Genomic DNA, 22,373 nt, shown 5'->3' with positions numbered 1-22,373 from the left:
AATCTTTCGCAACTATTAATGGCAAATTTATTCATCTGTAACAGAAGCAATGATTTCTCTCCGACTCTCCAGAACTTATTGTAAAGAATCTATCTCGCGAGTGAAAACCATTAACTGGCGGAGCAATAGACGAATAAATTTGGACAGAGTCTGCCAAATAAGTTAGATGCTTTTTTTCCAATATCTTGTTGTTATCACTTTATATTAAACAAGTTGATTAATTTTGCTTATGCCCGATTTCTCCACATCCAGTTATGTTGCGGTTAACGTTAACCAGGAGATAAACTACCAGATCCATGCACGTGATTGGCTAAAACTTGAGATTAACCTCCGGATAATTTTATCGGGAAGTGAAAAAATCGGCCCTTAATGAAACGAAAGATTAGACAAATGAATCCATCTATTAAATATGCAAGAAATTAATTTCTCCTGGCCAGGTCAAATTGACTGTCGAGCAGTTCACTTGTAGATCGAAGGATTAGTGTAGATCGGCTGCGGCCTTTAGGATCCTCGCACCGTCGCAGCTTCTCGGCCTCGGCGCCCGATATCGCCGGTACGTTCCTGACCAGGGCCGGGACTAGGGTGTGGCGAACGGGGCACTTGCCTCACGCGAAAGATTTGTAGAGGCGCAACAATGGCAATGCAAAATCTTGCAATATATACCCGTATTCATGACGATTAGACGTTCTAATAAAATTAATATTAATATATTAAATGTAACCAATTAAAATTAACGGTGTAGGAAAATTGACGGCCGACGCAACTGGCAATTTTAATTAGAGCAAATTTACTGCGAAAAATAACTAAAAATTATTCTCATTACAGTTTTCACGCCGTAAAAGAAATATTTTTGTTACTAAGGGACGCGCCGCCTTCTCTGGCCTCGGGCGCCAAAGTGCCCAGTCCCGACCTTGTTCCTGACCGTATGGTCACGACCATAGCGTGGCGGCATGGTCAGTGCATCCTCCGCGTGTACGCTCGGCCGGGGCGCGCGGCTGCAACGCGTCAGTCGGCGTCGAGACGGCGTGCGGTGCGGTCATTCCGTTCATACCTCCGTGAACCGGTTGTAGTCGCGCGCGCGCGCGGCAGGTTCGGCGTCGTCAGGTGATCGCGCGCAGTGACAGTGCACCTGGCAGGTAAAAATGAAATCCGGAGCAGCTGGCTGCTCCGCCGCCGCCGGCGGGCCTACACGCGCGAGTCACTTCGTCGCGAATAATCGGCCGTCGATGATTAAGAGCACGGTGGTGATTAACAGACGCTGATATCATCGGGCGTGTTTGCAGCTCCGACTCCGCCGAAGGACACGCCGTGCCGGGCGGATCGGACAAAGATCTCTCGATCTCGCCGGAGCGGTTTGGCGAGGATCAGTGCTAATCTCCCCCCCCCCCGTCCGCCAACTTTCCGGTCAACGATTCGCTTACGCGGTTGTTTTTGTGAAAAAGAACTTGATTTAAAAAAGAGACTTTTACAATCTCCGGCGCCACTTTGACCTTTCCGTAGACTCGGGCTCGAATCTCTCAAGTCTGCCGGCGAGATTTTTCAAAACCGCGGCGATAGCGAGGAGAGATCGTTCAGAGCGTTCCGACAGGAAGATGGCAATTATTTGAAATGGCCGTGTGGATGTAATTAATAATTGAATGACGTATTAACGCGCGCGCCGCATGTTCTCTCTTGTTTCCTTGAAAGGATCCTACTTTTCATTCGCTGGCTCCTATCATTCTCTGGAGCACGCACGCTTTGTCCGTGTCCGCGATCGATCCGGCTGCATAATGATTCATAACATTCAGGGAAGTAAGCAAGTTCCGTAGCTCCGATTTTCTTTGTCGAGGTACGCAGCGCGTTTCCCTGAAATCGGAAATTACTCCATTCTCGCGGGGCGATCGATATTCTACTCTAATTGCCAGCGAAACGTTATTGTCGTCGTTTCACAACGCGCGGCGTTATACATTGTGCTTTAACGACTTCATAAAACCTGGGGTGTAAAACCTTCGGTCACGACTTTTAGTTGGAACTTACACTCGCGACGCTCCGAGAGTCCGAGATCTGCGTCGTCGTTGACGAAAAATAATATCACGCGCTTTCTCGAATTCCGTGGAATTGATAACAGAAATTGATTATTACAGTTAATTAACAGACGGCCATGAAAATCGTCGCGTATTTGAAAAGGCTCCTAAGAGAATCTCGGGCGCGAAATCAGTTTGCGAAATCGTCAAAAGTAATCTACGTCTTGCGAACGTCGCGAACGATAAAATAACCTTCAGAATCTTTTACAGTGCCATTGTCCTTGAAGGCGAGCACGCTTCTTCGGTATGAAAATAATTTCGCGAGTGCAGCACGCCCGCCCAGGGTTTTCTCTTATGTGAAAATTTCAGCGGGCTTCGCACGTACGTTCCGCTGCCGATTTTACAAGCTACCACTCGCAGGATTGTACGAATATCCGAAATTGTCCGCCCTCTTTCGCCCCTTTGCCCCTCGTGGCGTCCGCGACTGTCCCGCGCGGCCGACGTAATCATTTCAATATCATTTCCGCTTTCGATTCCGCGGCTATTTCGAGATCCGTGCATCTCGGAGCATTTCACCGATTCGAGGCTGTAACACTTGTGTTTGACAGCTTCAGTAATCGAAACTCTGCAGATAGAGGAAAGACCCCTATTATGAGACAGGCTCCTAATATAAGATAGCGGGGCTGCTGTTGAATTAATAGGCATCATCTGTTCAGTCCACCGTGAATCTGTTGCCCTCGGAGCGAAATTTGTTTAGTAGAAAATTCTTTGTAGATTGTGTAATCGTCGCGAAGAAAGATTTGCGATTGAACTTGGACGTTGAAAACCTGCTATCTCATATTAGAAATCTATCTCATAATGGAGGACTGTCCTCTATAGATTTTGCATCTCTCTCTCTCTCTCTCTCTCTCTCTCTCTCTCTCTCTCTCTCTCTCTCTCAAAATTTTGTAAAATTTTCACGCGGCTTCTTCAGCGCCGCTAAAAACGGCGTACAGCACCGAGGTGGAAAATTACACGGCGGAAATATTTCTCTGTCCATTCGGCCTGGATGCAGAAACACCTTGAAAGACTCTAACCAGTTATTGTTGTGCCGTGCCCCGGCACACATGTACGCGCGTACGTGCGTACACGTTCACGTGCGAGCGTTTCGTGTACCAGCGTAACGTATGACTAACCGAGTAACCCATTAGTTAGGCATTCGTTTCCCATGAATCGCTGACACTATTATTCTCCCCCCCCCCCTCCGGTCTCGACCGAGACCGAAGCGCGATTTGCATCGCCGCTACTTTTTATTCTTTTCTTTCTTTTTTTTTTATTAAGCAGTCAACAAGTTTACAAGCAGTGTTCACTCAAATAAAAAGATCGTGGCGGTGATCGCGCAGCCGATCAATGACGTTCGAAATACAATACGTTTTGTCATTTTTCCCATTTATTCGCGAGAGAATCGAGCGAATTTTTATTACCGTCGCTGCACCGAAATTAATCCCTCGCACAAGAAAGTATCGCAGTTTACGGTGAGGAAGACGTTTACTGGCGTTCACAGCAAAATATTCCCACAGCGCTCCCGCCAAAAATCGATAGCCCGCTCAGCGCCGGGGGGCAATTCCGTGGTCCATGCACCATGCACGCACAAAGGGCCGGGCGTAATTATTATAGATGGCGAGTCTAGGGCAGGGCGCGCGGAAATCGGGGCAATTAGGATCCTCCATTGCGGATGAAGGGTTTTACATGGACGCTATTAAAGCCGCTAAATGACACGAGAGCGGGAGATGCGAGAGGCGCTTAAACGTGGGTTAAGCACTTCCTGCTGCCTCCCGTGCCAAACGGGCCTCCCTTTACGGGCAATACCTGCGTTGCATAATGCATTCCGATTGCACGTGCCCCCCTCGGGAGTGCGTCGCATCGGGAGACGCGAGACCCCGGATAGCGCCGGATAGATCGGCTCTGCGGGCATCGCGCCGGCGTACGTCGTCCAGAATCCGTCATTCCGAGGAGAAGAGCCCAATAAATTTCATGTCCTGCGCGCGCTAGAAAAATTTCGGAAATCTATCTGCTGAAATCGCTCCTGAGTCTGTGGCCCGTATTTATAGTCGTTTCTCAATTATCGTCTCAAGAGCGTATATCAGGTGAGACACTCGGATTGGAGTTTCAAGCCTTGAGACACGGACGGTTCAATCTTACAGTTTGATTAAAGATCAACTGAAACTGTACTCAGCTGAAAGGGGGATCGATTACTCACCCGAAATTCGTCTCGAAAGTCAAACATGGATTAAAGCGGCGGTACGCAACTTTTCTCGACTCAAATCTTAGACGACACGAAATCCAAAAACTATTATTCTAAACTTCCTTCGAGATATATTCTAAAACTTCCTTCGAGAATCTCTATTGAATCTCGAGATTGCAAATACCAAGTTGAGTCTCAAGATTCAACTATCAAAGACTCATCTATTAAACAGTATCGTGTCTCAAGACTGGTTTTAGCTGAGTTTTTCAGCAGAATCGCGACTATAAATACGGGCATATCTCTTCAAGGACTTTGGTCGCGGAGAAGATACGATGAAGCGCAAAAATTTCGTCAAATTGACGCCGCTGTGAAAGAGGAAGGGCACGAGAATTAGGAATTATTTCCTTCATTGCCTCAAATAATTTGAGGCCACGCAGGAAATAATTTTAATTATTTTCATTTGTAGCGCGGCGGAACTTTCTCGAACTTGAAAAAAATGTTGTACGATCGCTAATTTTACGTATAGAAGTAAACGCGATGAAAAAAGGCTCAAGTTAAATGGAAGAATAATCGGGCGGCCCAGAAGTAATTGCGGCAGAGCGCGGCTGTTTGAAAGAGTTTTGCTCTCAATTGAGAAATTAAATACCAGCTAAAATTTTATGCGAAAGTAATCGCGATAAAAAAATTTTTGATTCAAGTGGGAAAACTAGGAATATCGCGCGATCGTTTTTATACCCAAAAGTTCTCGCGATAAAATGCGGCAATTTGGAAGAGCTCGCTCTTAATTGGGTAACTAAATTCGGGGTGAAATTTTATGTAGAAGTAATCGCGATGAGAAAAGATTTCATTTAAAGGGAAGATATATCGCGCGAACCCTTTTTGTACAAAAGTACCGACAAGGCGCGACAATTTGCGACAGTTTAAGGGATGAATTTTTAATCGGAGAAATTAAATGAAATTAAAGAGTTTGACTGAAACCAAGCTCGTCCTTTTCTTTAGAAAATATCAAGAGTGTAAGGCCAATAATAATACGAGCAATTGATTGCCAATAAAACATAAAAACTTCCGTTTTAAAAAGAATCAAAGCTACTTGTATTACAATATTTAGTATCATACAATTTTACCGTTACCTAACTTATAACTCTATTATCTCTGAATAGCTAATTTTCTACGAACGTTTCAACTATACTTATTGTTAGTCATCCTCCGCGTGTTTTTGTCCTTGTAATATGTGAGCGAGGCTCTTTGTCCAAGTAAGATCCAATGATCCTTTGTGGTTTATGTATTACGTATCAACATATTTCACATTAGTAAGTGCGAACAGTTATGCACCTTTTTTTTTAACGGTTTTCGTCCATTCGAATAAAGTAATTATTGGAGTTGAAACGAGGACACGGTCTCCGAGCTCCGATCTTACTTTCGTCGCGCGATAAAACTGAAATCAAAGATATCGCCACTCGGCGCGCGCTCGACGCGTCGCTTTCCGGAAAGGGTTGAGGACATACGCCCGTCGGTCTCTCGTGTCATGCCGCGACGGGGCGTTCGTTTTATCATTTGTCGGCGAGCGAGGCGTCGACGGGCATCGACACTTTTATCATTCCGCGTATTCTACTCAATCGCCGTTGCGTCGTAGGGCCATCGCACCGTATGACGTTCGTTACATTCGTCCAGCCGGCAGAAATCCAATCGCGCGCGATAATCGAATTTCGACGATCGAGCAGCTCGTTTGCGGGGAACGAGCTCGTTCCCAGTCAGCGTCCCGACACTCCCGACACGCGTCTTCCCTCCGCTTCTCCCTTATTCCCGACAAACACGACCGGGGCCCGTCTCGTTCGCGCGACGAGGCGGCATTCCGCGAGAACGTTTCTTTGACGTCGCATCTGCGGAATCTTATCCTGAATAAAAAAAGAAACTGAATTCTTTCGCGAGGCGGAGAAAGTATTCGAGCCCCTTTTTCTCGCGGTGAGCAAAAATATTCCCCGGCGATATTTCGAGAGCGGGAAGACGTGCGGATGCACACAGCGCTCTAAAGATAGGTTTAAAAGCGTATTTCTGAAATGATCGCGCGCTCCACAATGCGCGATAACGCGCTTTCCCCTCCACGCGGGCTGTCCTAAACAAACGCGTCCTAAAGGCCTGGATCCACGAGGCTGGAACCTTTGTGGAATAGCTGCAAGTTGATTAGCCACACATTTCTCGGAACTAGGACTTGGACCAAGTTCTAGCACCGTGGACTTTACCTTAAGGAGACCTTAAGAATACGTTCACCTCCCTGGGAATACAAATCTTCTCCTTCTTCTTCCACGTGTATTAGGCTTAAAGCCTTTTATCCAGTTCGTTCTGTACCAGAACAAACTGGTACTTTGAGCATTTGGTTTTGCCTCATCTTCGGTAGGCTGCTAACCTTGCCGTAGGAAGCCCCCAACCTCCAACCTGGGGGGTTTTCACCTAAAGGGGTCTGTGTGGCAGGATACTCTCGGTGGTTGCCATTTCCCTCCGAGAGGTGGCGTCCGAAAAAATCGGCGGTGTCCGTGGCTGGACTTGAACTCGGATCTCTTCCGTTCATTTCTTTACTAAGCAGCGCACATTTCTCTTCTGCGTCACGCTCGCCCACCAAGTCCTAGCATCGTGGACGCAGGCCTTAAGAATACTTCCACCCCCCCCCCCCCGGGAATACAAATCGAGAATAAAAATGTTTTCTTCGTCGCCGCGCGCCCCATTCCACCGATGGTCCCCACACGTTCGTTCTGGGATGTTGAGCCGCGCCGGCGAGAGAGACGTCGGTCCCGGTCGCGGCGGTCAATTTGCGGAATGAGGATTATCGCCCGTTAATGGAACGAAACGCAACGGCGACGTAACAAATTGGCAATCGACGAGACGTGTGCGTCATGCGAAAACGTGATCCCAAATGCATTTGACCCCCCGATACCAAGATGACGTCCCCCGGAGAAGCCTATCGGAGCTGTCGTCCCGTTCTGCGAACGATCGAATTACCGTCGCAATTAAATTGACCGTCTTTATCGCGGTTTAACGGAATAACCGAGAGATATGCAACTCCTGTCGCGCAATCGCACCACGTCTTTTGTCATTTGTTATTTTAGCCCGCAATCGTTTTCAATTACTGAATCACGCGATACAAAATTTTTCACGTACACCCACAGAAAAATGTCCCGGATCCAATGCTATTACACTTTACTGTATCATAAAATAGGATCGATACAGCGCCAATCATATTCATTATAGAGAAAGGAATATTTTAATCTCACTCTTCGTGCGTTGTAAGACGGAGGGAAAATTTATTCCAAACGCAAGAACAACGACAAGTTACCCTTGTCTCAATATAGCAAGTCAATCTTTTTTAATTCGATAGACGAGAATAAGAATTATTGATTTAATTTTCGTATCGTCTTATTTTTATACTAAATGAGGTTGTGAGAAAAATTCATGTGTCAAGAATATTTTTTGTCCCGGTAACAGAAATCCTTTCCGTGGGTGTGCGGCTAAATCGGACGCGGGGAGACTTTTGCCTCCGTTTCGGTAAAATAACATTTAAATAACACGTCCGCGCCCTTTCGTATACGCGTTGCCCTTTAGCTTCGAACGGGGAGAGGGATCGGGCTACGCAACCCCGTCCCGCTCGAAATACATAATTTCCTCGCGCGATGGGGGTTGCACGGCCCACGCGTGTACACCACGGAAGTATAAACACGCACGTGTCACCTACGACCTTTTACAGGTAATTAATTGTACTGGCTATTGAAGCGCGGCGAGCGGGGGTGTCTCTCGTTAACTTCTCGAAATAGAGCGCATCGAGTTCGTACGTTTGTCTCCGCACACTCGGTTGTGTTGCACGCCAGGTGTGACAGCGATCGATCGTCGATAAGCGTAGACGCACGATTGTGCACTTGCTTGTCAGGGCCGCGATGACGAATGCGCGAATCAATTCGAAATTAATGCGCTTCCAGTTCGAATTTACACTCTGAGATAATAATCTCCCCAGATGCATAGTATCGGTGATATTTAAAGAATGTCGAAACCCCTTCAATGTAGAATTTTAACGGAATGCAATTAGAGCCAAAATTTAAAGCGAATCTAAATCTCTGTAAGTCAAAGGGCGGGCAATGCGTGCGAAACGAGATAGAAAGGCAGATAAACTCAATTTGAAATGGATATATTTGAAAGTAGAATTCGGATTTGTACTCCGAAATAATCCCCTTTCTGTGCGGATATTGAATATAATATTAAATAAAATATCAAAATTGCAGTCATTTTAATAAAACGTAATCAAAGCCTACATTTACATTAAAATCGTTAATGCCTCTTTCTCCAGATGATAACGTTCAGGTGTAAATTATAGGCTGGCTGGCCCAAATAAATTCAGATTTATTTCTGAAAACGCACATGCATACGCGAGCTCGGATACTTATATTAAGAATAAACACGCACAAAAACAGCTGAACGGTCGTGTAAAATCGCGGTGCTCTTATTCGCGTGTCGCGCGAAACTTTTTAAATGTCTCGACTGGTTGTGGCACAGTGAAATTTTCTATTTTGTAGCTAATTAACGTGCTTCAAAATTGTCTCGCTCGAGAAATGAGATTGTATCCTCGCACCGACGCCCGAGGTAACGACGAAGTGACTCCGCGTGGACGCCCAGGCGTGTCCGTGATCCCGAAACCGATCGAAATCTGAAACTTCAGCCGCAGCTGTCGAACGTCGGAAATCCGCCTCGGCCCGGTACCATGATACGCTCCTGCGTCCCGAGCGGGTGGTCGCGCGTGAACGTCAACGCCGTCATCGACATCGAGGCGTGGTGACACGACGTCGGCCGACGATCTCAGTTCGCCGGCAACGGGCGTCGCGACAACTCACGTCGCAGCCGGGGATCACCGGAGGACGATCGTCTCCCCGAGAGAGGAAGGGTGTGAGACCAAGGGGCGCGAAGAGGACGAGCAAGAGGACGAGCGGAGGAGCGCAGTTCCGCGATAAAAAGGGTACCGGCCAAGGGGTGACACCGGCGAAGGGGGTGAGGACGGTAGACGGAGGGGAGCGGGGGAGGGTCAGAGGGCAAAGCACGTGGATGCTGTGGCCGGTGTTGGGGGGGGATGACGGGCTGAGTCCCACAACGTCGCCCACGCCGGCGACGACCGCCGCCGTCCCCCCCGCCAAGGGGGTGAACAAACTGACCCCCCTGCTGCTCTGCGCCCCTTGCAAGCCCGGTGGCCACCGGAAGAGCCAGAGCTCCACCCAGTGGTACGTGCAACAGGTAAAGAGACACCGGATGACCGGACCGGCATCCCACTGTTTTTACGGCCTTCGTACGTTCTGCTTCGTTTTCGTTGACGACTCACGCTCGTCGTGCACTTGCCTGACGTGAGAGAGTGCTCTCTCGCGGAGATTAGTAGATGCGACGAGAATTACGGGATAACGCGATAACGTATCGAGCGCGATAAGATCGTTTCGCGCGAGTCGGCGTGGTCTTGTTTCTATGTGATTTGTTTTCGTTTGGTTTCTCAGCACTTTTGCCATTGAGCGTGCTCGGGGTAATCGTATGTTGTATTTCGCACGACAGGTGTATCGTATCGTGTATGCGAGCCTGACCGCAAGATTCTTTAACGCCGAGAGATCCCGATGTAATGTACGACGAGTTATTTGCACTGTGAAAAATGTCCGATTAAACGTAATCGGATAATCCATTTACATAATAACAAACGGACGTATCCAATTAAATTGTATTTCATCGGATGTATCCATAATTTACTCCGGAAACGTGATCGGAAAAATTAACCATCGGAAACACTATTTAATTGATTTATCCGATGAAAATTGTTCCCAGTGTGTTAATCGATTCTCTTCGCATTCTCGTCTATTCACAGTCTCGTCTGTACAGAAAAAGTAATATCGTATTAGCGGTATGAATAACAATAAGCGAGGCGCTGGTGACATTCAAAATAATCTTGTTAATTAAATAGCAGCATTAATGACACCGACAGCACTCTATGAAAACAAAAGCATGACGTATTTGTTTCATTAATCAATACTGCTGTTGAATTAACGAGGTTATTGTCAATTAGACTAATGCTGTTGATACAATACCACTTTTTCCGCGCCTGTACATTTTTTTTTTTTTTTACAAAAATTCAGTCAACGAGAAATTCTTAATTCAATGCCCGGCTCGCGAGACTCGACGGCAAATCTCGGAAAGCTCGGCGCTCGGTCATATCTTCTCTCTTCGACAAGGAATTCGGGACTCGAGCAGAGCATGCATTTATCTCTACGATACACTGTATTATGTCTGCATGTGACCTGCTGCATCGTTTTTCTTTTTTTTTGCGATAAGTGAATATTTAATTAGATCTTGGAAACGCATGAAGCACCGATTGTCAATTTTTTCGTTGCTCTCGTCATCGGCGCTTAGACTTTAGCATGCTAAGTGAAGAATTTCACACTTGTTTGTGTGCGCGCGCGCGCGCGCGCGTGTGTGTACGAGATGCATTGTCGCAATTATATCCATCCCCACGCCCTGCAAACCTTGGACGCAACGAGTGACACTGATTCCCGGATTATGCCACTGGCAATCCCCAGTTTGTGTGCGCGTGTGCGTGTCGCACACACGTCGGCTGTTTAACCGAATAATCAGGGTCAGAGTGTCATCAGAATTATATCATCTGCGCGGAAAAAAAAAAGCGATCGCCCGGCAGCTCGACCGACGAGAATAATTTTCTTTAACCATACGGTCATCGTCCGATGAAAGTTTTCCTCGTAAAAGATACTGTTTTATTAAAAAATTACGACTCTTTCGCCAATTTCTAGAATTGGAATAGATTTGGACTTTGTATTATTATCATTGCCACCATTATTATCCAGATATACATGTAATTGTGATTATTGAACGCATAATTATAATTGCATGCACACATATCTGTATGTATCTATATGTAAATAATTCAGACTATTTATTAAAAATATTTTTTCGGTGATCGACGGGGCGTCGATTTCAAATTTTACCGCGGGGAAACGTCACTCTTTATTCCCCCCCCCCCCCCCGACAAGAGACGACAATAATGGAGTCTCTTTGTACAGTCTCTAGTCAATAATTCTAGAAAGAGAAATGAATAAAACGGGTTCCGCGATGCAAAGACGGCGGGGGGACCGCGTTTCTTACGCGGGTAACGTTCCGCGCCGCGGTTTCACGGTGGTCTCCGACGGTGGATTCCGCGGGAAGTCCAACGGGAAATAATGGGGATGTATTTTGGGACCTCGCGGGCGGACCGTTGACCCCGGCGGGACATTTGCGGGATTCCGCGACGCCCCGTTCGCACGCGGCCAGATACACGCGTCTCGACGCTCCAGAAACGGCGTCCTATGTACAATATCTCATCGTGCACTGCCACCGCCGTCAATTTACTTATAGTCGCACGCGCGACGACGACGTCGACGTGAACCCATGAATTTTGCATCCGTCCCCGACGATCGATCCCCGAACCTGCGCGAATCGCGTATCTACGGCCGCGCCACCCGATATATTTAGCTCATTTACGCGCGACTAGCATTAAAATTCGGAAACCACTCGAGTCACTCGGGGAAGTCGTTGCTCCCTGTCGTTCGATCGTGCGCGAAATCGCGAAGTCTCTAATTACAAGCCCGGGCATCTGTTCCGAGTGAAACACGCGTACGATTCGCTTCGAAAATTGTCCCGCGCCAACATCCTTTTCCAAAGTCTTCGAAATGAATAACGTACCATTTAATTCAATGGCTTTCTCGAACTGTAGTTACAAATCGGTTGCCAGCACACGAGTCTGCAGCGCGTTTCTGCGTGTGATCGATTAAATTTTACAGTACAAATAATTATTCTAATAATTATAATTGGTTGCAAATTCCGAGATCGATCTCCACCGAAAGTCTCTTCGGTTGGATAGCATTTGGCGCCGTTGGACTCCTTTATCTATCACTGAAAGGCCCATTTTGTTGAGTGAAACAAAATTTCGTTGACTCAAGTGATTTTCTTGTTTGGATCTGAACAAATAAATCGTGTGCGCGTGTTTTAAACGCTATCCCGCGTGAAATGATCGACTAGGTAATGATACCGTATGACTCCGGAGGACTTATTGCCGGAAATGTCCCTAATTACGTTTCAACCTCGATCGGGAGATATTCCGTTGCGTCGCTTTGCGTAAGGAACGGGCGTCGGGGCTCAACTCGTGCTGTTTACAGCCGAACAATGGTGAATCGACACTCGAGGGAAGCGGCTGCCAAGGACGAGCGCAGGTACGAGGACCTCGAGTCACGCTCGGGTTCCTCCTGCGGGCGTTTAATTGCTCGGTCGTTCCGGGGCGTGAGCGGGCGGACTTGAGGCCCTCGTTTCTCGGGTCTCGCTTACATCCACATGGGATCGACAGTCCTCCACCGTTTGAATTCTTAAAGCCAAATCTATCAAACTGTCCTTAAATCGTAAGAAATTTATGCAAATCGTTAATGTTCGCGGGAGAAATTCTCGTCACAAAAAGCCGCGAGTCCAAAGATCACAAATATTTAAAAGCTATTAATCTGCTCGCGTTAGAATTATTAACGGGAGAAATTTTCCTTGTGATTCCGGAAGTAAGTTAGAATCAATTAATTTCGATTTAAATCAAGGAGCATCTACTTTAACATTAAAGAGTTACAAATTAATAAGCAGATGCAATTTAATTCCAAGGTACTGGACGACAATATTTTGTCCGAACAAATAATTTCAAAAGGATATTTTTCACATTTAGTTCTTCGAAGAATTATTATTTCATGATCCATTTCCAACTTCGTCTCAATGCTAATTGACTTTTATAAAATCTAATCTATAATTGCACTTATATATCTTTAATAAATACGCAATATTCTGAGCAGTTCTGCGAACCGTTTTCTTAATTAATACCTCGCGGGTGAGATACTCTCTTGATAATACGTTCAGCAGGAAGAAAAACAGGCACGATCGCTACAGGTTCCGGGTTCAGCAGTTTTTCCGCGAGACGATCTCTTTTCTCGGAAACGAGAAAAGGTGTCTGGCGGCAGCAATGACACGCTTCTCTTTCTCTCTCTCTCTCTGTCGAGTCTTACGATCGTTCCTCACCAGCACCGCGTCCTCAGTACGGCTTCGATTGTAATCGCCTGGTGCCAACGCGAATGCGTACGTCTGTCGCGCTGGATTCCACGACATTAAGCCCCCTTTACGGCCTCTAAGACCCGCTTTGTTTACGGGATCTCAATGCCAAATAAATGGACGTGACACGCCAAGCGTCGGTGTCACGTTTCACGATCGGCCGCAATCAAGTCCGAAAGAAGAAGGACCGACAGTTATGTCAATAATCAATATCTGTAGAAGCTTAATTAAATTTTTTAACTAACAAGAATATTCCTCAAGTCGCCGGCGGTAATTAACAACTTCAGTATTCTCTTGACCATGTCTGGCACTTTTAACAATACAGAAAATTTATTGCGAAAAATATTACCTCAGCCAGGGTTTGAACCTGGACCTCCCTACACTCTAGGCGGGGCGTCTCACCAATTCGACCACTGAGGCACGTACGTTTTCCGTATTATTAAAAATGCCAGATGTGCAGTCAAGAAAATATCGAAGTTGTATTTTTAACTTCGTTAAATTATCATCCTACCCGGTTCATTAAATCACCTCTCTCATTAGGGATTAACAGGTTAGCCGGATTAAAAATGTTTATCGAGCTTTTCGACTCGACGTTCAACTGCAGGGGATGATTAATTGTTGTACCCGCGGGACGGCGTAAAGCGTTTTAGGAATGAAGATCGCTAATTGCAGTTTCTCCCCGCGATGATAAGCTGAAAACACCTTTCTCAAAGGCTAACTACCTTTAAGGCGGACGTTATCACACGGCGTTACGTCATCGCGTGAGCGAGCCCGTCTTTATCAAGCTGGAATTAATTATATAGACTGCGGCTCGGCCGACACTGATAAGTAACACGCCTGCACGTATACAACACGCATACACGAGCACGTGTTTATTATGCATGGACATGAGTCAGTTGATTTCATTGTTTAATTCATTAAATTAAAAGTCGAGGGGATTAGAAAATAGATTTAGAGCTTCCTTTTTTTTGGGCCAATTATTACGTTTGACAGAACATCGATTGCTGACTATGGATGCTTATCTCATTACTGCGATCTTGTGTCCTATTTTTACAATGATTCTGTAGGACGCTTCACAGCACGTGAGTCACGATTCAAAATAGAGGAACTCTGTGTAGAAAGAATGGATTGTATCGTATCGCATTTCTGCAGCTTGACGCGAATATTTTGCAGCATTCAGCCCGAAATGTCTACATTGGCGTTTTTCTAGATTTAAGCACATCTTAGCTACTTTTTGATAAGGTTTGGAGGAAAACAATTGGAATCGACGAAGCATGTAGTTTGTCGAATTTTCATACTTACGAGTACATGGAAAGACAACCCGGGGGATGATTTTGTAGTACGAGAGAAAGGATGTATAAAGATAATCACGTGATACGGCATTTAATTATTAATGTAATATAATTAATGCAGAAACGCGATTATCATGTTGGGGTAAAATTTCACTTCCTCCTTTTAACGTAACTTACATGAAACAACGTGGTCGATAATAATTCCATAAAGCAACTAAACGCGCGTCAACCTCACTTGTCATAATAGGGCCCGGTTTTTCCATTTTCTGGTTAAATGTTAACCTGAGGTTGGTCGACTACTTGTCACTTCTTGGACCATAGCATAGAAAAAGATGGAGAGTCGACTAACCTCTGGTTAACAGTTAATCAGAAAATAAAACACCGGGCCCAAGTAAATCAACTACAGAGAACAAAAGTAAACTCATCTTTTTCCCATTCCGAGTCCCGCTTATTTGTCACGGCGAGTTTATTAGCTCGCGACAGGGGGTGGCGAGCGCTCCGTCGTGAAATTAGAAGCTTAAATCATCCCCCGGTGCGCGGTCCTTCGATATCGGTTCCGTCATGTTTATTGGTTCGGATGTTCATGACTAAGTTTGGCGTTCGATTTTCTACTTTACAGCCCACGTGGCGTTTATGGGGCGAGGAAAGGGGCGACGGCGTCATATACACGGTATACCTAAAGAAGGTCCGATACCACCGGCCCACGAGAAGTCTCTCAGCATCGGTGAGCATGATCGAAGTATTTTTAATCCAGATTTTCAGCGTTTAGCAATTTTTACCGATTTAACTTGCCCTTTCTTATTGCGGTTCAATTGAGACGCGTTCACGAACGGTCCTCACAGTTTTTTAATTCGACAACCGTGGTCTTTCTCACAAAGAATTTAGAAGTTTCAAACATAATAGCTCTTGTGTTCGTATCAAACAGGTTTTTATTTAAAGACCTTTATTTGAAAGCTTTTTTAAGGCTTTAATTTAAAAGATTCTAATGGGGATCGAAGCATGCGTTTGCTCTCGCGCTAACAGCTTTAACATCCAAGTAATGCGCCCGTTGCGACTTGCCAGGATTCTGACGACGAGATCTCGCACTTGGAATGGGAGACGGTGAGGGTGCGCTTCTTGAAGGCCGGCACGGTGCAGCGGCTGGTCGAGAGCCTGGCGAACGACGACGGCGAACTGGAGTCCACCTACATAAACATCTTCCTGGCGACGTACCGGGCGTTCACCAGCCCGCGTGAGGTGCTCGAGCTGCTGCTCGCGCGCTACGACGCCCTGGAGGGGAGCGCCGGCTGCGAGCAGCACCGCAAGACCCTGGTCCAGGCCCTGCACGTCTGGCTGGACGCTTACCCGGGTGACTGGAAGTCATCCCCCAGTTATCCCCTGCTCACCAGGCTACTCGAGTTCACGCAGCAGCGCCTCCTCGGCTCCGAGCTTGAGCTTAAGGCCAAGCACCGACTGCACCGGTTCCAGCGGGAGGATCAGATAGGTAACGTTATTTCTTCGGCTTATGAAGAGTGAATCACCCGTCGTTTCACCCGCCGTGAACTTTACACACGAAGAATTGTATAATTGATAAGGCACCGTGGGAAGTTCGAACACAAAGAATTATAATACTCCTAACTTGTAGATTCCGAGAACGCTCGGAAGGCATTGAAAAGTATAGGATATTGGATAGAAACGTTCTTGGTGCATTAGGTGTATTCTCAATATATTCTGTAGCAGTGTTAGGTATTTAAATGGTATCACGCCCTTTCAAGAGTGGTACGACTTATCCTATAAATCTCAAAGTTTTAGTTGAACTGAGAGAAAATGGGGCATTATACCGTTAGTTCGTTTGAACAAAAATAATATAATTAATATAACGGGTTTATCGTTTTATTTTAGGTTTTGCAAAACGTTCCTGCATTTTTGAGGCATTTTTGTTTTATTAATACAACACGTGGCTATCCGTTTCCAAGTTAAAAATTTAAAATTTCGAAATATATGATCCAGAATTGTCTTACATTTAAATAAACTTCGAAAATTTACGCCGCATGAACACGTCTATTGATTTTCGAAGGGCGAGTCTGACGATAGAATTGAGTAATAATAATACACATTGCTTGTGCAATTTGAACAATACGCCGGCGTGTTTTATTTACCGCGAATTCGCCGAACCGCGATAAGCGAGCAAAACATCCGCTGGGTTATTTCGAATGCAGTACTCGAAAAGAAAGGCCGAGCATTATCGCACGCGAACTCTGTAGGAACCCCAAATTATGAAACTTTCTCCTCGAACTCGTGCGAAAAAGAAAAATAGGACAGATTGGGTGGGTTCTTGCAGGTCTCGCAATGCCTCTCGACGTATCTCGCGAGTGTCCAGAAAAAGTTAAACGACGTATTTTACCGCGGCGCGAACAGCATTACGAAAGAATCATCCTATCGAGAATTCGGTGCACAGATAGAGAGTCTGAATGTTAACGGCGGTGAAAGGCCAATCAGGCTGCTCGTGCTCGCACAAAGGCGTCTGCTTCCCGTGTATAAATTGAGGGTCCACAGGCTCGGCTGTGCTGCCACGACCGGGGCAGGGTTCACCTTTCACTCAGGGCTCGCCTGATGGAGAACTCGATCCAGTTGCGATATTCCCAAAATAGAGACGGTTCTACTTAAAGCAATAAGAGAGAGAATATTTCGCCAAAATTCCGTGAACGAAAGTATTTGCATAAAAATAACTGCTTATCTTCAATAACAGGGGTTGCTATGGAATAATATTCTGGACATTTTAAAAGAAAAGTCTATCGACAAATTATTTGGTACATGTAATATAACTGAAATTCTAGTCTCACATAATTAGTATTAAAGGCTGCAAAAATGATTTAAATTATTTTGTAGCCTAATTAAATTTAGCAATAATTTATAGTTAAAAAATTGTAATGTACGCAAAATGATATAAGATAAGTGTTACACTTTGGTTAGAAACATATTATTATATTCTATCGATTCTAGATTAAGTCTTATTAATTTTGAATGAAGCCAGATTAATTTCAACCCCTCCTTTCTTCTTTCCTCTAGACTCCTGCATGGTGTACGACAATGGTCGACTACCCACGCGCGGTTCCCCGGATCCGATGGCGGATCACTGGGGGAACTACATCTTCCCCGAGGTGCCCCACCGTCACTTCGCCGAGCAGCTGACCCGCATGGACGCAGAGGTGTTCAAGAAGCTGGTCGCCCATCAGTGTCTCGGCGCCGTGTGGTCCAGGAAGGATCGTTCCAGGAGCCACGAGGCCGCCACGGTGCTGGCAACCGTAAACCAGTTCAACGCCGTCTCCCTGCGAGTGATCTCGACGATCCTGACGGACACGACGCTCAAGTCGCAGGAGCGCGCCAGGATCCTCGAGACGTGGATCGACGTGGCGCAGGAGTTGCGAGTACTAAAGAACTTCAGCAGTCTGAAGGCGATCGTCTCCGGCCTCCAGAGCAATCCGGTGTATCGGCTGGAGAAGTGCTGGCAGTGCATGCCACGGGAGAAGCACGAACTCTTCCGCGAACTCGAGAGGATATTCTCGGAGGAGAACAACGCCTGGACGCAAAGGGAATTACTCATCAAGGAGGGCACTGCCAAGTTCGCCGATACTGCCGGTAGAAGCGACAGGCATCTGCAGAAGCTCTTTCAGAAACAGAATACTCACGCGGGCGTAAGTGCGATAACATCGCTCTCTTTTGTGAGACCGCTCGACTTCTTTCTCAGCTTTTTGAAAAAATTGTATAGACATTTAAATTATGCCCGAAGAAAAATTGTAGTAGCGATGATGTAAAGGGGAAAATTATTCCCGTGTGGATTGTTACGCGGTGGAATAATAATATCTCGACATTTGGTTTTAAAAACTTTTGCATCTTTAAAGTTTGCCACTTTGTGGTATCTGAATTGAATGGAAAATTGCTTGAATACATTTTAACGAGGACCTAAATTACAAAATTATGATATCGAAAATAAAATATGCATAAAGCTAAACTTTATTTAATAATTTTATAATTAGAACTTGAAGTTTGAGTCTTGGTCTTACATCCCTAGACTCCGGACGTTGGTGAAATTATATTCTTAATACTGAACTCTATTCCGCCAAAGTGTGGTTTTAATTTTATTTGACAAAACTCCGTAACAAGATCTCACTTGATGAGGACCTAAATCAAAGGTCGAAACGTTGTGAAAGCGTGTTTAATATTTGTGGCCAGCTGAGGTCGATTAAAACTTGAAATTTTATTTATATTAATACTGACAATCTGATGAAATATACTAGTTAATTTTATAATATATATTTTTATATATTATATGTTTCATGTATCAACAATAATTATTATTAATTCCAAATTTATAGTAAACCACGAGCTGTGGTTGCGTTTAGTATCAGTTTGCGAATAATACTTTTAGACACACAAATTTATAATATATAAGCAGAGGAATGTGTAACACTCTCCTCAAACTGCTTCCTCTTGCAGCTTGGTAATTGCTCCTAAAACTTACTTGCAGAACATTAGCTACGGCACGATACCGTACCTAGGTACCTTCCTGACTGACCTCACCATGATCGACACTGCGATACAGGACACGATAGCCGACGGTCTCATCAACTTCGACAAGAGACGGAAAGAGTTCGAGGTGCTCGCCAGGATAAGGCTCCTGCAGGGCGCGGCGAACGCGTACAACTTCAGCACGGACCCCGTGTTCGATCGCTGGTTCCACTCGGTGGTGGTGCTGGACGATCGGGAAGCGTACAAACTCAGCTGCCAGATCGAGCCACCACCAGGGAACACTCTCAATAACCGCGGCAAGAAGAAACAGGTCAGCATCCTCTGTCTAATAAGAAAGGCCCCAATCCAATTTCTCCATAGGGTACACGAATACCGCCGAGTTTCTCAAGTAATCTGACTGCCGAAATTCCCGCGCCAAGACTGTACGCAACAAGTACGTCGGGCGGTAATATTAGATGACAATTATATTCCGAATACCCTTGAAATAAACACACATGTCGTATTATAAAAATCTATCTGCGACTGTCCACGAGGATCTGAGCGAGAACTGAATCTTGAGACTTGTCTTGCAGGGTCATCAAGGTCACCGGAAGAACGACTCGATCGCCTCGACGTCCAGTTCGAGCAGTTCGCAGTTTTACTGCGACCTCGACTCGCTCCCGAGCTCGCCGCACAACTCGCTGGACCGGCGCACCTCGCCGTCGCAGATGTCCAGCTCGTCCTCGAGCTCGTCCCTGCCGTCCCTGGACGTGTCCCTGAGCTCCGGCGGCGGTGGCGGCCACCAGACTCGCCTGGCACCGCCGGCGGGCGCCGTGGTGGCCAACGGCAGCACTCCCAATCTCGCCGGACTGTCCAGCCCCAGCCACTCGCACAAGAGCTCGCCGGAATTCTACATCATTAAGATCACCATGGAGACGGACAACGTGGAAACGCAGGGTGTGGTGCTGTACAAGTCGATAATGCTGTCGAACAACGAGCGGACGCCGCAGGTTATCCGGAACGCTATGCTGAAGCTCGGCCTCGAGGGCAGTCCCGATCAATACACCCTGGCCCAGGTGCTACCCGATAGGGAGATGGTGCTGCCCAACTCGGCCAACGTCTACTACGCTGTAAATACCGCGCACAATCTCAACTTCATACTGAGACAGAGGAGGGAGCCCAACGACGTGACCTCGGACAGTCCCAGGAGCAAGGGCAACGGACACAATCACAAAAGGTAGTCCGGAGACCGAGCAGCCCGCAACAGGAGGATCTCCGAAGTCTCCCGATGAGCGGACCCGACAGAGTTCTCGGACAGTTACGCGAACTGCGCGAAATTCGATCGACGATTGGTCCCCTGGTGAACGAGAGCGAAGTGGGGTCGATAGGAAGACAAGTGCGACCACCACGATCAGATATTAAACTGTAATATTACGCAGCATTTGTTAACATTTGATATTACGATATTGAGGCCAACGGTACGTTTATGGTTGGTGCCGCCGATAACAGTTGGCAATATTAATATTACTGATTGGCACCATCGATACGCCGTTGCCGATTAGTAATATTAACAGTACTACTTGCATAATAATGCAATTACAATACATATCAAAGTATTACAGCTTAATACCCGGTTCGCCATTAAGATATTCCATTGTAATTTAAAGAAAAAACGACGACTACTTATTTAATAGTTATACAATGTTACTCGCGTGAGGAAGCGACGATGTCACAATTAACGCAATCGATCGCGCAATCCTCGCTCTCCCTCTCTCTCTCTTTCTCTCTTTCTCTCTCTCTCTCTCTCTCTTTCTCTCCGTCGCGAATCGAAGAGCAAAGAGGGCGGAATCTCACCGTAATCGTGTTAATTAATTTGTTTATTAAGATTTACCATGACAAACCCGGTCGCCTCGCCTCCCCGAGGCGACGCGAGCGGTCGAGCGACGGGCCGAGCGAGGTACGATTAAGCGCGGTCACTCGTACGGCCGGAAGTGCGTAGGCTCACGCACGTATCGCACACGCATGCACGAGCGCACGTATGCACGCCACGCACACACGCACGTAATAACAAACGCACACGAGACTCGTACAGTATTCAGAGGAGCAGGGAGCTCGGCACAGTTGCGCAACCGAGCGAGCTGTTCTAGCATTATTCTAGGCGCGCGTTTAGCGTGAGTCACACACGCGAGGTTCTTATCGACGCCGCCGTGACGCAAACAAACGCCCGTATTTTTGCCGCTCCCGGGGCATCGCGACCAGGTGGAGCGTCCGCATTGTTAAACGCAATTTGCCTAATCCGCTCTGCAAAGAGATCACGCGGAGATCGTCGATCTGATTAGAGTAACTGGGGATTCACGAATGTCCTTTCTCGCAGGGCCGGGGCACAAAGCGACGTAATGGCTTTACGGCAGGACATAAACGTAGACAGCGCACAAGCTTTCGCGTAAATGTAATGTCGTGTGTAATTGGAAGTAAGTACGACATGTGTCAAAGCTCGTCTCTTTGTGCTCCGACCCGCGGATTACGAGGAGTGCGTTGGCGGCCACGTTTAGCGCTAAATACGGCCGGTCGAGCGACAATCGGCCCGACGTAAACGCGCCGACGAGATATTACAGGAAACGATTGTGCGCTAATTGTGCTCAAATGGAATTTAGATTTTTACTTTCTCCCGCGCGTCACGGGGGAGCCGTGTGTCTTTTGCGCCCCCACTCGCCGACTGATGTTTACGCTCGGCGATGCTAACGAAATATGATAATCGTGTCGAGATAGCAAGCACGTCCGTTTGTTGCGAGCACTAAACGTGCGGAGGTAGAAATCATATACTACTGGACAGCGTATTCCCGCCCGCCTTGTTCTATTGTTCTGGCCGTTGCCGAGTTAAGGGACAAGGGTAGAGTCTCTTGCAATGCGTACGACAGAGAAGTCTTCTCTCTAAAAGTCAATCACTGAAAACAGTGACTAGTCACTGATTTGCAGTTGCAAGTATACTCTGGGGAAAAAAAAGACAGTCGGCAACCCATTTTGGGGCCCACAATTAGTAATCGAATTATTTGGATTGTTCGTAACACTCTAATCTTTTACGAATTTTACCCGGCGTAACTAAAAATCGCAATTGGCTATTCTATTCAAGATGTAATACTAATCAATTCTGTCAATTGGTTCTGTCGATATTCAGTAACGCAAAGAAAATTTTTGCTTAAGAGGCACTAACCGAAATGTTAAGGGGATGCTGGA

General features: G+C 46.4%; 1 protein-coding gene across 2 annotated transcripts in view; it reads left to right on the top strand.

Moving 5' to 3' along the window:
- The window catches only part of LOC105567472 (ral guanine nucleotide dissociation stimulator), a 37,388-nt gene extending 15,256 nt beyond the window's left edge, over positions 1-22,132 (top strand). For both annotated transcript variants that reach the window (XM_012022369.1, XM_012022368.1), the window contains 5 exons: positions 15,271-15,375; positions 15,714-16,134; positions 17,700-18,325; positions 19,159-19,470; positions 19,733-22,132. In XM_012022369.1, coding sequence (XP_011877759.1) covers positions 15,271-15,375; positions 15,714-16,134; positions 17,700-18,325; positions 19,159-19,470; positions 19,733-20,380 — 2,112 coding nt within the window. In that variant the 3' untranslated portion in view covers positions 20,381-22,132. The remainder of the gene's footprint in view (positions 1-15,270; positions 15,376-15,713; positions 16,135-17,699; positions 18,326-19,158; positions 19,471-19,732) is intronic.
- The last annotated feature ends 241 nt before the right edge of the window (positions 22,133-22,373 follow it).

This window comes from Vollenhovia emeryi, unplaced genomic scaffold, assembly GCF_000949405.1.
Source record: "Vollenhovia emeryi isolate VEMERY1.0 unplaced genomic scaffold, V.emery_V1.0 DF939137.1, whole genome shotgun sequence".
NCBI classification, from domain to species: Eukaryota; Metazoa; Arthropoda; class Insecta; order Hymenoptera; family Formicidae; genus Vollenhovia; species Vollenhovia emeryi.
The sequence above is the reverse complement of the archived record's forward strand: the minus strand, read 5'-3'. Positions and strand labels throughout refer to the sequence as shown.